Source organism: Puma concolor, chromosome B3 (genome assembly GCF_028749965.1).
Source record: "Puma concolor isolate L17-30 chromosome B3, mPumCon1.1.hap2, whole genome shotgun sequence".
Lineage (NCBI taxonomy): Eukaryota > Metazoa > Chordata > Mammalia > Carnivora > Felidae > Puma > Puma concolor.
This window is the reverse complement of record NC_141672.1, coordinates 86668078-86682139: the sequence shown is the minus strand read 5'-3', so window position 1 is coordinate 86682139 and position 14062 is coordinate 86668078. Positions and strand designations below refer to the sequence as shown.

Sequence of the window (14062 nt, the reverse complement as noted above, 5' to 3'; positions counted from 1 at the left end):
CTATGGCTTCATCTTTTTTTTTTTTGGAAATAATCTCTACACTCCACGTGGGGCTCAAACTCACGACCCCGAGATCAAAAGTTGCATGCTCCTCTGAGCCAGCCAGGTGCCCAGTGGTTTCATTTTTTTTAACACCGACTTGACCTGAACCCACAATGCAAGAATGTGGAACTATAACTTACACCTCCCCTTTCTAATTCAAGTTACTATCAATTCTGTCACATAGCCTACATAAAATTCAGGGTAAGCGCTCTGGAACATATTCCATGTCTTCTACTGAGCACAGACCTAGATTCTACCATCATGGCTGATGCTTGATAAAGGAGCTGGGTCTGGTGGTCTGTGTTGAACCCTCGAGCATATGCTACATTATCCAGGACATCACTGCCGGAGAGACCATATCTAGAAGAGAATAGAGAACATTTTTAGACTGCACACAAAACTCAGGCAGACTTGAAATTAACAAAGAAATTACTTGGATGATTAGGCAAGAAATGTTATGACCAAAGAATATTAATTCCTTTTTTACTAAAAGCAGAAGGAGTAGATCTACCAGGCAGGACTTCAGACTAAATCAAATTTAGTCTTTGAGGACTCCTGAGCCAAAATAAGAAATTTTTAAATGTAATGTTCCAAATGTTTCCCGGAAAAACCAAAGCAACATGACAGAATTGGAACTGAAACAAATCATCATTCAAGTCAATTAAATTCATGTAAACTATTGTTATACAGGAATAAAACATTCTGAACAGACTCAACTTGAAGAAGTTCAAGAGAAGTGTATTTCGTTTTTTTAAATAAAGGTTTTCACTTTTTAAAGTTTGAGAGAGAGAGTAAGCAAGCGAGTAGGGGAGGCACAAAGAAAGGGGGAGAGAGAGAATCACAAGCAGGCTCCACACTGTCAGGATGGAGCCTGACCCGGGGCTCTATCTCACAAAGTGTGAGAGCATGACCTGAGCCAAAATCAAGAGTCGGACACTTAACTGACCGAATCACCCAGGTACTCCTGTATTTCATTTCTTCTATTTTCTTTTCTTGCTAGTAACCAGTTACAGTTAAGATAGATTATAAGACATGTATCCAGTATGGTTAAATAAGTGATACCTTAGTTCATCATGTGCTTCAATAATGATTTTTTCCTTTGCATTTTTTAAAGTTTATTTATTTCCAGAGAAAGAGAGAGCGAGAGCGTGCACACATGAGAGCGGGGAGGGGCAGGAGAGTGGTGGAGAGAGAATCCCAAGCAGGCTCACTGACAGCTCAGAGCTGGACTTGGGGCTCAATCCTATGATCATGAAATCATGACCTGAGCTGAAACCAAGAGTCAGACACTCAACTGACTGAGCCACCCAGGTGCCATTCCTTTTGCATTAGCATATAAGAGGACCTTTTTCTCTTACTGTCTCAAACTTAAAAAAAAAAAAAAAAGGGCAAGTAAGATATCTTCTATTTTCTTAGAATAATCTTTTTTTTTCTTATACCTCTCTAACTGCTACCCTAAGATTTGAATGCTCAAAGTGGTATGAGTAGGACAACTTTTATTTTCATTAAATATACCATAATGGAGACCCATTTCTTCAAAGATATTTTGATTTTATCCATCTATCAAGACACAACTAAATGCCTGCATTTTTACAAAGGTTCCCCCTGCACCTCTCAAATAGATGTGATTCTCCCTCTTGTGCACTTCTAGAAAATTTGGTTTAGGACTTCATATGGCACTTTTGAGGAGCCACCCTACCATTCTTTTACTAGACTACAAATTTCTTGAGGGAAAAACTTGGCCTCTCTTACCTAGCACATTTTTTTATACCTAGTAAATTCTGAATAAATGTTACTGAATAAAGCTTTTATCTATAACCCAAAGAGAACCATACCACTATACCCAAGTAATATTTTCATATTAACGTCACCTAAAATCATTACAGTTCGAAAGTACACCAACTCACTTATGTCATAGTTTAAAAGAGAATCTGTTTAAACAAAATCAAGGCACTGTAATTCTTTGAGAACCATAAATTTCTATGTTTATGATCCTGTCAGTCTTTTATAGAAGCAGTCTATGTGGAGACTCTGATCTTTACAAAAGCATGCACTGCATTAAACCTATTCTTCTGAGATTTAGCTTAACAGTTTTCCTCTGGCTTTTCCTCCCCAACAGAACAGAAAAACAGGAATATTCTAGCACTTGGATAGAACATTGCAATGAGGTAAACCTCAATATCAGGATATCTCCTCTAACCAACTGAATTTTCCACATCATCTTTATACTTTATGGACATTTCACCTGCTATTCTTTGTCATTATCAACACAAGTACATGTTCAGCTTTGGCATTAAGTGGATTGATGATAATGAATTATTAAGTCTGAGCATGAAGATAATGAGATGCAATAAGGATAGAGTTTTATCTGGGAATCCTGACCAGTTAAACTGGAGATAAAATTTTCCATATTTAAATCATGGCTGTAAGAAAAAAAGATTCAAGAGGCCTAAGTACTGCACTACGCAAGTCTAGATTTGCTGAAGAAACATTAATATCATCTATCAGGAAAGTATCTTTTACTATAAGAATAAGGATGGTTCACCAGAAAAACAAAGAGTTACTCTGGCCTGTCAGCAGCATTCACAAGAAACACTACAGGGATCTCGATGCTTACATTCCTGAAGCAGTACATGGAATTTTCAATTCCCATAACATGGAAAAAGTTGGCTAGAAATAAGTATCCTCTCTCATAGTGTCTCCAGAACTTCCTCAAGAATAACCTGGAACACTTATAAAAAAAAATTCCCTGGGCCTAACCAAGACTTAATAAATCACAATTTGGGGGGAAGAGGTACAGTAATTTATATATTTAACAAATACCTCAGGTGATTCTTAACACGTAAGTATGAAAAACAGCTATATGGGCTTCAAGGGGGTTCTGGCATTCTTTGACAGTATTTAAAAGAACTTTCAAAAAAGGTGGTGACACTGTAGCTAGCAATTATGGTCATGGCTTTTAAACTTTAGCAAGCATCCAGATCACCTAGAGAGCTTGTTAAAACATTGCTGGACCCTATTTTGATTCCCTAACAATTTCTGATTCAGAAGAATGTGAGTGGAGTCAGAGGATTTGTACTGTGAACAAGTGCCCAGGTGATGCTAATGCAGCTATACTGAGGACTGTATTCTGGAGAAGCCCTGAGTTATAGTAACGTGGATGTGGGTCAGTATTCTTCAACAACTAAAATGAGGGTTGTTCTGTTGTGAAGGGAAATTAGGTACTAGCTTAAGGAAGTGCTGTTACTTTCTCAGAACTATCATGTAAACGCAATATACATAAACAGAAATTCAATTACAAAAAGTTTTCTGATAGGTAGAAGTGATAAAATAGACTGACATTTTTATTTAAACATATTTTTCCTTGCTTGCAACTTTTTTTTTTTTTAATTTTTTTTTTTTTCAACGTTTATTTATTTTTGGGACAGAGAGAGACAGAGCATGAATGGGGGAGGGGCAGAGAGAGAGGGAGACACAGAATCAGAAACAGGCTCCAGGCTCTGAGCCATCAGCCCAGAGCCCGACGCGGGGCTCGAACTCACGGACCGCGAGATCGTGACCTGGCTGAAGTCGGACGCTTAACCGACTGCGCCACCCAGGCGCCCCTTTTTTTTTTTTAATTTTTTTTTTTCAACGTTTATTTATTTTTGGGACAGAGAGAGACAGAGCATGAATGGGGGAGGGGCAGAGAGAGTACAACTCTTGATCTTGGGGTTGTGGGTTTGAGCCCCATGTTGGGTGTAGAGATTACTTAAAAAGAAAACCTTTAAAAAAGTACAATAAACATTTTTCCTTTAGTTGACAAAACAGCCATAAACATGGCCCTAATTAATAAATACTAATACATTCATTAATAAATGCCAAATGCCCTTTTCTAGGGCTTAGGTAGACAGTGAGTGATCAAAACAAAGCCCTGTCCTCATAGCCAACATTTTACTATCTCATCTATGCTATCTGCGCACTCATTTATGTTACTGGGCAAAATTCTAACTCAAAAAACTCAACTACTGCAACAGTGTACTTAAAAATTAAAAGTGTGACTTCTATACAAGAACAAAAATAACTTTGGGAGGGAAGATACAGTGTAGTACACCCATCTTTAGAAAATGAAGATCAGGAGAGCCTGGGTGGCTCAGTTGGTTGAGTGACTCTGGCTCAGGTCATGATCTCGTGGTTAGTGAGTTTGAGCCCCACATTGGGCTTCCTGCTGTCAAGCTTTGGATCCTCTGTCCCCCTCTCTCTGCCCTTCCCCCACTTATGCTCTCTCAAAAATAAACATTAAAAAAAAAAAAGAAAAGAAAAAAATAAAACTAAGATCAGGTTGCAAATGAGTGAATCTTTTTTTGAAAGATTTTATAAGCAGACACAAAGAGCTGTAATTATGGTTCCAACTGATTTTTTTGCCTCAATGGTTTATGTTTGATACCCTGGATCCCTCAAATTGTAAACTGTGAAAGAGAATTCGGTTATAATTCTAAAGCTAAAAAAAATTATTTTCAACTTAGCCAGTCAAGTTTCAACTTGAGTCTGATGTCTAAACATGCAATTAAATTATATTTAATGACTAGGTTTCATTAAAATGTGTGGTAAGGACCAAATTATCACATTTGACTCTAGACAAGAGAAATTAAGTAAAACTTTCAACAGTTTATTTGAAAGATGTATTAGGGGACAGAGAAACTTGGACGTTTGTTACCAACTTTAGTGAGGTATAATTTACATGCCATAAAATTGACATGCTTTTAAGTGTACAACTGAATGACTTTTTAGTAATAAAATTTGCAGAGTTGTACAACCATTATTACTATCTAATTTTAAAACATTTCCATTTTCCTGAAAAGATCTATCAAGTATATATGCAGTTATTTCCTGTTCCTACTCCCTGCCCAGGCAACCACTTATCTATGGTCTCTACAGATTTTTCTCCTTCTGGAAATTTCATATAAATAAAATTATATAATATGTGGTCTTATGTGCCTAGCTTTTATCATTTAGTATGTCTTCTGAGGTTCATCTATGTTATAACATGCATCGGTACTTCATTCCTTTCTATTGTTGAATAGTACTCCACTGTATACATAAACCAAATTTTGTTCATTCATGAGTTGATTGCCAATTGGGTTATTTTCAGTTTGGGGCTATTATAACAATACTATAAACATCCATATACAAGTCTGTATGTGGATATGTTTTCGTATCTCTTGGGTACATACATAACCGGAGTGAAACTGCTGGGTTATGTGGTAATTTTATATTTAACTGCCACACTGTTTTCCAAAGTGACTGGACCATTTTACATTCTTACCATTTACATTCTTACTGGACCATTTAGCAATTAGGATTCTAGTTTCTTTACATCCTCCCTAACACTTGTTACTACCTTTTTTATTACAGCTACCCTGGTGGTGGTATCTCATTGTGGTTTTGTTTTTCCCCTTGACTAATGACGTTGAGCATCTTTTCATGTGTTTCTTGACCATTTATCTTGTTTGGAGAAACAGCTATACAAATAGTTTGCTCATTTTTTAATTGGGTTGTCTTTTTATTGTTGGATTTTAAGAGATCTTTGTATAGTCTGGATACTAGACCCTTCAGATACATGATTTGCAAATATTTTCTGACATTCTCTGGGTTGTCTTTGTACTTTCTTACTAATGTTCTTTGAAACACACAAGTTTCAAATTTTTTTTTTTTTTTTCAACGTTTATTTATTTTTGGGACAGAGAGAGACAGCATGAACAGGGGAGGGGCAGAGAGAGAGGGAGACACAGAATCAGAAACAGGCTCCAGGCTCCGAGCCATCAGCCCAGAGCCTGACGCGGGGCTCGAACTCACAGACCGCGAGATCGTGACCTGGCTGAAGTCGGACGCTTAACCGACTGCGCCACCCAGGCACCCCCACAAGTTTCAAATTTTGATGAAAATAAAAACATCAATTTTTTTCTTTCATGCATTGTGTTTTGAAATCTTTGCCTACCTCAAGATAACAAATATTTATGTCTGCCCTTTTGTCCTAAGTTTTATAGTATTAGTTTTATTTAGGACCATCATCCTTAAAATAGTAATAATAGTAAAATAGTAATAATAGTAATAATAATAGTAATAATAAAATAATAAAATAGTAATAGTAAAAATAATAGTAATAAATAATAAAGTACATATACATGACATATAATTGACCATTTCAACCTTTTTAAAAATGTACAGTCCAGGGGCGCCTGGGTGGCGCAGTCAGTTAAGCGTCCGACTTCAGCCAGGTCACGATCTCGCGGTCCGGGAGTTCGAGCCCCACGTCAGGCTCTGGGCTGATGGCTCAGAGCCTGGAGCCTGTTTCTGATTCTGTGTCACCCTCTCTCTCTGCCCCTCCCCCATTCATGCTCTGTCTCTGTCCCAAAAATAAATAAACGTTAAAAATGTACAGTCCAGTGGCAATAAGTACATTTCCATGGTGTACAACCATCACCACCATCCATCTCCACAACTTTTTATCATCCCAAACTAAAACTGTATCCCTTAAATAATAACTCCTAATTCCCCTCACCTCCTGCTCCTGGGGACCACTGTTCTACTACCTTTATGAATCTGACTACTTTAAGTACCTCATATAATAGGAGGAATCATATAATTTGTCCTTGGGTAACTGGCTTATTTCACTTAGCATATTTTCAATATTCATCCATGTTGTATCATGTATGAGAATTTCCTTCCTTTTTAAGATTAAAAAATATTCCATTGTGTGTTTATGACATTTTGTTTATCCATTCATCTAGTGATGAATAAATGGGTTGTTTCCACTTTTCGGCTATTGTGATTAGTGCTATGAACACTGGTGTACAAGTACCGAAGTCTGTATTTCAATTCTTTAGAGCATATACTCACAAGTGGAACTGCTGAATTATACTATAATTCTGTTTAATTTTTTGAAGAGTTATCAGACTATTATCCATTTTTGTCAATTTTATGTATGGTTTAAGGGTCTAAATTTATCTTTTTGCATGTTGATACCCAACAACATTAGCACCATTTACTGAAAAGACTCTTATTTGGGAACCATTAAATTGTCTTGGCATGTCTGTCCTATGCCAGTACCACACTGTCTTAATTTTTGTTGCCTTATAGTAAATTTTAAAATAAAGAAGACCAAGACCTCCAATTTTGTTCTTTCTCTTCACCTCCCCCACCCTAAGAATGGTTTGGCTATTCTGGATCCTAGACATTTCTATATAAATTTTATAATCAGCTTGTTGATTTCTACAAAAAAGTTTCCTAAAACTTCTGTAGGGATTGTGCTGAATCCATAGATTAGTTGGAGGAAAAATTAAGACTTTAGTAATACTGTGTCTTCCAACCCATGAAGATGGACTGTTTCTCTAATTATATAGATCTTCAATTTCTTTCACCAATGTTTTGTAGTCTTCTGTTGAAATTATTACTATTTTGATCTTTTTGACAGTGAATGGAATTCAGTGCTGTGAATGATGAAATTGGGTTTTTAATTTTTGAACTGTTCATTGCTTGTATATGAAAATACAATGGATTTCTGCATAGTGACACTATATCCTACAACCTTGCTGAACTAATCTAGTTCTAGCAGTTTTGTGTCTATGTAGATTCCTTAGGATTTTCTACATACAGGAGCATGTCATTGGTGAATAAAGATAGTTCTACATCTTCCATTCCAATCTGGATGCCTTTCATTTCATTTTCTCACCTGACTTCACTGACTAGGACCTTCAGTATATTCAGCATATTCCACTTCAGTAGAATATAAGTAGTGAGAGTAGACATCCTCACCTTGTTTCCAATCTTAAGGAGAAAGCATTCAGACTTTCACCATTAAGTATGACGCTAGCTACAGATCTTTTGAAGTAAGATACAGGTCCCCAACAAAATATGGTTAAATTGTCTATTTTGTTCTTCAATTACGGCAGTTTTTGTTTCACATATTTTGGGGCCTGAGGATAGGTATGGATATGTTTATAATGTTCTATTTTCCCAATGTTCCTCTTTGTCTCTAGTAATACATATTTTTTGTCTTAAAGTCTATATTGTCTGATATTAGTATAGCCACTCCAGCTCTCTTATGGTTACTGTTTGTATGCAATATGTTACCATCCTTTTTCTTTCAACCTATGTGTCTCTGAATCTAAAGTGTTTCTCTAGGAAACAGCATACAGTTGTAGTTTTTTATCCAGTCTGACAATAACTCATAGATTTTAAAGAAGAGCACTTTCCTCTACTATGGAAGGTCATTCTTCTGAACTACACATAACACTGGAATACACAGAAGTAAGAGAAGAGACACTCTTCAGACATACTAATAACCCTGGCAATCACTACAGTGACAGGTGAGGCCAGATTTATTTAATCAAGTAACCTACCTCTCAGCCACTGCTAGCAGCCTTTCTGGCCTAAAAGTACCTTCAGTGTCAATGTACATGGCCTTTCCTTCTCCTCCACCTCGGTCAATGGGAAGCTAGAGAGAACAAAAATAACAATGTGGAAATGAACACTGTACTTTTTCTGATATAACTAATCAACTTCCCCATTCACCCCAATTAGGCAAAGGGAAAAAATACATTAAAGAGACACTCAGAAGTAGGGAGGAAGCATTCCCTTATAAGAGAAATACAAATAGTACAAACAAGGAATTATGAAGCTCATGGTGACCCACACCAAGTGAATCCAGAGTCCTACCAGAGTTGGATTGCTTGGAAATACAGTTCAAAGTAGATGATAAAATTCTAAGTGTGCATACCAATATAAGACTGAACAATTCTCTCAAAAATACAAACATTAAAAAAATTTTTTTTCAGATCCCAGATAAGTTTTTTTTAATGTTTTTTAATTTTTGACAGAGAGAGAGAGAGAGAGAGAGAGAGCGCGCGCGCGCAAGCGAGCATGGGGTAGGGACAAAGATTGAGGGAGACATAGGATCTGAAGCAGGCTCTGCATTGTTAGCAGAGAGCCTGATGTGGGGCTCAGATGCACAAACCGTGAGATCATGACCTGAGCCGAAGTTGGATGCTTAAATGACTGAGCCACCTAGGAGCCCGGAGTACAAACATTTGAAAGATTATTTACTACGTTAACTTGTAAGTTTAAAGAAAAAAAGAAAAAAGAAGCTCATTCCAATAGTACCTACAGGCGTTAAAAATGAACAAAAGGAAAAAAAGGAGAGTTTTTTAAATAAAAAAAAATTTTTTTTAACATTTATTTATTTTTGAGAGAGAGCGTGAGCAGGAAAGGGGCAGAGAGAGGGACACAGAATCTGAAGCAGGCTCCAGGCTGTGAACTGTCAGCACAGAGCCCAATGTGGGGCTTGACCTCATGACCCATGAGATGGTCATGACCTGAGCTGAAGTTGGACACTTATCCGACTGAGCCATCCAGGTGCCCCGGAAAGTAGAGTTTAAAGAAAAAGGAAAGAAACGAAAACAGTCTCATGAACCACTTAGGGAAATCTCAGCTTTGGGCTATCCATCCCATGCCAGACACCTTTGAGTTTTACAAATTTTAAGTGAATTATGCTAAAGGGTATTTTCCACCCTAGAAATCTACTTTGGAGCCATAATTCACCTTTAAATTCTAAGGAAAATCCTTTAGGACATTTTACATTAAGGGCCTAGTATCATCAAAATTTCTTTTTCCTATTTCTGAGAAAATCCTTTTCAAAATTATGAAAGTACTATATGCTTGATTTAAAAATTCACACAATATAGAAATAAGTAGAGTAAAAACTAAAAGCTCTTCTTTATCCCTCCCATCTCCCAGAAGTAATCTTCCAGATCATAATCTATGCAGTTTCATACAAAGGCTTTTCATATGTGGTTCTGCCATTACCATGTGACCTTGAGAATATTAATCTGTTTCCTTTTCTGTAAAATGTAGATAAAACCCACCTTATAGGATTGTTCTGAAGATTAAATAACTCACATAAAGTGTTTAGCACAGTGCTTGACATACAGAAAGCACTTTGAAATCTGATGATATGTCTACCCCTATGGCATTGACCTTAGCACTCAGTTACAGAGGCTTTGTTAATTTGGAAAGGGGAAAAAGATTGTTATCTTTTAAATCCTAAGAATCCACGGAAGGAGAAAAGGATATGTATACAACAAAAGAGGGTCTCGACAGAGGAAATGTTTGGAATCACTGGCCAAAACGACAGCAAAGGATGACTTACTTTTTGGGGAGGAGAAAATCTTGAGACTCAGGGCTGAAGAAATTAAGGAATTAAGATGAATGAGGATCCCCATTTTGCTCACTGTTTGTTATCTTTAGTGCTAGCATGAGAAGAGGTTCTTTTCCAGCTATGTGACCTCTTTGGACAGAAGGGAGACCACAGGTGGCTGGGTATAGGTAGGCAGACTGACAGAAAAGTGGACAAGGTCCCAGTGTGTTTATTGAGCCAATTTCAAGGGGATGGACTGCATGCTCTGCACTCCAGCCCATTCTGTCCCCTCCATCTTGCCCTCCAGTGCCACTGCAGTTATCTTGTGTTACTGGACTGGGACACCACCACCAAGTTAGCTATTTTTAATAACTGCTTAGTAACATAATTTCACCCTTCTTCCTAATTTAGTGATGAAGGTTGTTCTGAACTTTCACCATTTTATAATGCTATCGTATAAACTCTTTGTACATTTATTCTTGACTTTATGTGAAAATTGTGGAAGCCACATTTAAAAAAACTTTTTTTAAATGTTTCTTTTTGAGACAGAGAAAGAGATAGAGCATGAGCAGTAGAGGGGCAGAGAAAGAGGGAGACAGAAAATCTGAAGCAGGCTCCAGGCTCTGAGCAGTCAGCACAGAGCCCAATGCAAGGCTCAAACTCACAAACCATGACATCATGACCTGAGCCAAAGTTGGACCCTTCACCAACTGACCCACCCAGATGCCCCATGGAAGCCACATTTCCTGTCAAAGGGCATATATGCATTCAAAACTGCAATTTTTGATAAACTGTATTCTCTGAATTTGAATATATCTCTAGTACTTTGAACAAACATGGGTTCTTTATTTTTGTAATCTAACTGTGGCTCTCAGCTTTACATAACTTCATTATTAGATAGAGATCTAATGTACTGGAATTTTATTTCATTAAGAAGTAAAATTAAGTTAAGAAAATCTCAACAAATGAGAGCAGAAAATGTTTAGATTCAAGCAGTAATCTAACATCCTCTCTATACCTCTAGTTCCAGGTCTCAGGATGGTGAAATGTAATCCTTTCTGTTATTAATGAATTAGCATGTTTGTCTCAAAACAAAACAAAACAAGCTCTATAGGTGTTCAGTCAGTTGTGAATGTTCAGTTACTTTTATAGAGAGGATATGTTTGAGAATTTTGCTTCAGTTTATTGTTGACAGGCATAATCTACTTAATAAATAGTCCCAGGATAGGATTCTGTTTGCACAGTTGAAGAGCATAAGCGTGATATACGTAGTTGCCCTAATTGCTTCTCGGCCTTTTGGCTAAGATCAAGTGTACGTAGTTGCCCTAGCCACTACAGATATACTGTAAATGTTTATTCCACATGAATCTCTGTCAAAACAACATGCAGAAACCATTTCTACTTAAAAAGGTAACATATCCTGTCAAACGACCTACATGATGGTGCTATATTTCCCTTTTGCTAACAGTTTTCTAATGGTGCCCAGGCAGTAAGCTACAGCTTCTATAGCTCACTATCACTCTTCTTCTCAATGCTTCCCCCTTTATAAGTCTCAGTCTCAAAGTTCTCCTCTACCCCCAATCTCTCCTCCTCAGAATTCTTTATGAGGAGAAACAACAATGGCTCAGGTATACCTGACAGTGGAATTCTAACTTGGCTGTTTCATAAGACATACAGTGACATTTGGTCTGCAACAAAAAGATCAGTAGAGCAATCAGGAAAAGAAGCAATTAAAATGAGAATTAAATAATTAAAATTAAAAGGAAAAAGGTAAATGATGAAAAAAACCAGGAGACTATCAAGCTGGGCCTCTTACTGTTCCAAACACCTTTATTCACAAAGAACCAGAGTATTTTCCTATCTCAAGAAATGACATTCACCATTTCAACGTAGAAGCTGTGACTAATGAAGTACATATGTATAACATGAAAAAAAATAAAGATTTTGTTGGGTGACTTGAGAAATATTAGTCTCTGCACATATATGTGTCTTACTAAAATGTGAACTTATGTAAGACACAGGGTGCTAACAAAATCAGTATTTCTTTTTTTTTAATATTTATTTTTGAGAGTGAGAGAGAGAAAGAGAGGGAGAGGGGCAGAGAGAAGGAGATACAGAATCTGAAATAGGCTCTAGGCTTCGAGCTGTCAGCACAGAGACTGACACGGGGCTCAAACTCGGGAACGGTGAGATCACGACCTGAGCTGAAGTCAGATGCTTAACTGAGTCACCCAGGTGCCCCACAAAATCAGTTTTTTTTTTTTTTTTACGGCTTGTAATACCATCTGAAACCATAGCACATTACATTGATATAATTAACATTTTTGATAAACTATTTAAATACTGAATAAATTATGAGGGACAGTTCAAAACTCTTTTTACAAGAGGAAAAAAAAACACAAAAGAGAACAATTTATAAATGAGTTTCAAGAACTACTGTTGTCGAGAGGGTAAGAATTCACACTAGAATAGAAAGATACTAGTAACCCTCCTCTGTCATACTGCTATAAAGAGGCAAATTTCATGTGAGTTGTTCCTGAACTTCATCGATAAGCTGTGTCCATGGGAGAAGTGAGTATAATCTATCTAGATTAAAATAATGCCATTTCCTTCAAAATACCTAAAACTGTAATAAAGCCTAAAAAAATTCTTAAAAATTAAAAAAAATTTTTTCTTAATATTTATTTTTGAGGGAGAGTGAGACAGAGCATGAGTGGGGGAGGGGCAGAGAGAGGGAGACACAGAATCTGAAGCAGGCTCCAGGTTCCAAACTGTCAGCACAGAGCTCAATGCGGGGCTTGAATCCACAAATGTTAAGATCATGACCTGAGCTAAAGTCGGACGCTCAAATGACTGAGCCACCCAGGTGACCCTAACATTTTTTTTTTTAATGTTTGTTTTTGAGAGAGAGAGAGAGAGAGAGAGAGAGAGAGAGAGAGAACGAACGCAAGTGGGGGGAGGAGCAGAGAGAGAAGGGGACACAGAATGCGAAGCAGGCTCCAGGCTCTGAGCTGTCAGCACAGAGCCCAACGTGGGGCTCCAACTCCCGAACCATGAGATCATGACCTGAGCTGAAGTCAGACACTTAACTGACTGAGCCACCCAGGCACTCCTAGCCTCAAAAAATTCTAATAGAGTTGACCCATAGTAATGGGCCAGGTTCCAGGGTACTCACTGGGCTAGCTAGTCACATCAACATACCCTTAAACCAAGGAATGTTAGGACCCCAAAGAAGAAAAAGGGCTCCTCAAAACACTGCTTAAAGTTGCAAAACAGTGACAAATTTGTTCACTGTCCCTTCTATATCCTTCTCAGATCTTTCATTTTCTGAGATTCCAATATTACTTCTCTACATAGGACTTAGTTACACCATCTCTAAATACTGCTAGACAATTTTACTTGGTTGTCTCATTACCTCAAACCCAATTCTCTAAATTTGAACTAATCTTTCCATAAAAACTACCTCTCTCCCCCAAATCCTTTCTAGAGTTTACCAAATTAATACATTGTTGGGCTGAGGGATATATATATTTTTTTATCATCACTCATTAAATGCCGCCTTTTACATCTTTTGCCTGTATCTCTTCAATGTGACTATTTTAGTTTATACCCAATCAGCTAATGTTTATAATAATCATCCATTAAATATCCTCAGCTTTTGCCTCTCCTTCCAATTCTCAACAGGTTGCTACCAGAGTATTTCTGAAAATATTACTTGTTATTCAAAAAAATTTTTTTTAATGTTTCATTTTTGGGAAATAGAATGTGAACACTCTCCCTCTGAAGCTGACAGCGCAAACCCCAACATGGGACTTGAACCCACGAACTGTGAGATCATGACCTGAG

The 14062-nt window shown here is 37.3% G+C and overlaps 1 protein-coding gene and 1 long non-coding RNA gene across 4 annotated transcripts in view; one reads left to right on the top strand and one right to left on the bottom strand.

Moving 5' to 3' along the window:
- The window catches only part of RAD51 (RAD51 recombinase), a 35717-nt gene that overhangs the window by 1427 nt on the left and 20228 nt on the right, over nucleotides 1–14062 (bottom strand). For all 3 annotated transcript variants that reach the window (XM_086710395.1, XM_086710394.1, XM_025919041.2), the window contains exons 6-7: nucleotides 8424–8518; nucleotides 289–402 (exon numbers count right to left, since the gene is read on the bottom strand). In XM_086710395.1, coding sequence (XP_086566521.1) covers nucleotides 289–402; nucleotides 8424–8518 — 209 coding nt within the window. The remainder of the gene's footprint in view (nucleotides 1–288; nucleotides 403–8423; nucleotides 8519–14062) is intronic.
- LOC147580181 (uncharacterized) lies at nucleotides 6188–7119 on the top strand. The gene is made up of 2 exons (XR_015252591.1): nucleotides 6188–6264; nucleotides 6479–7119. It is a non-coding gene; the product is annotated as an uncharacterized LOC147580181 (long non-coding RNA).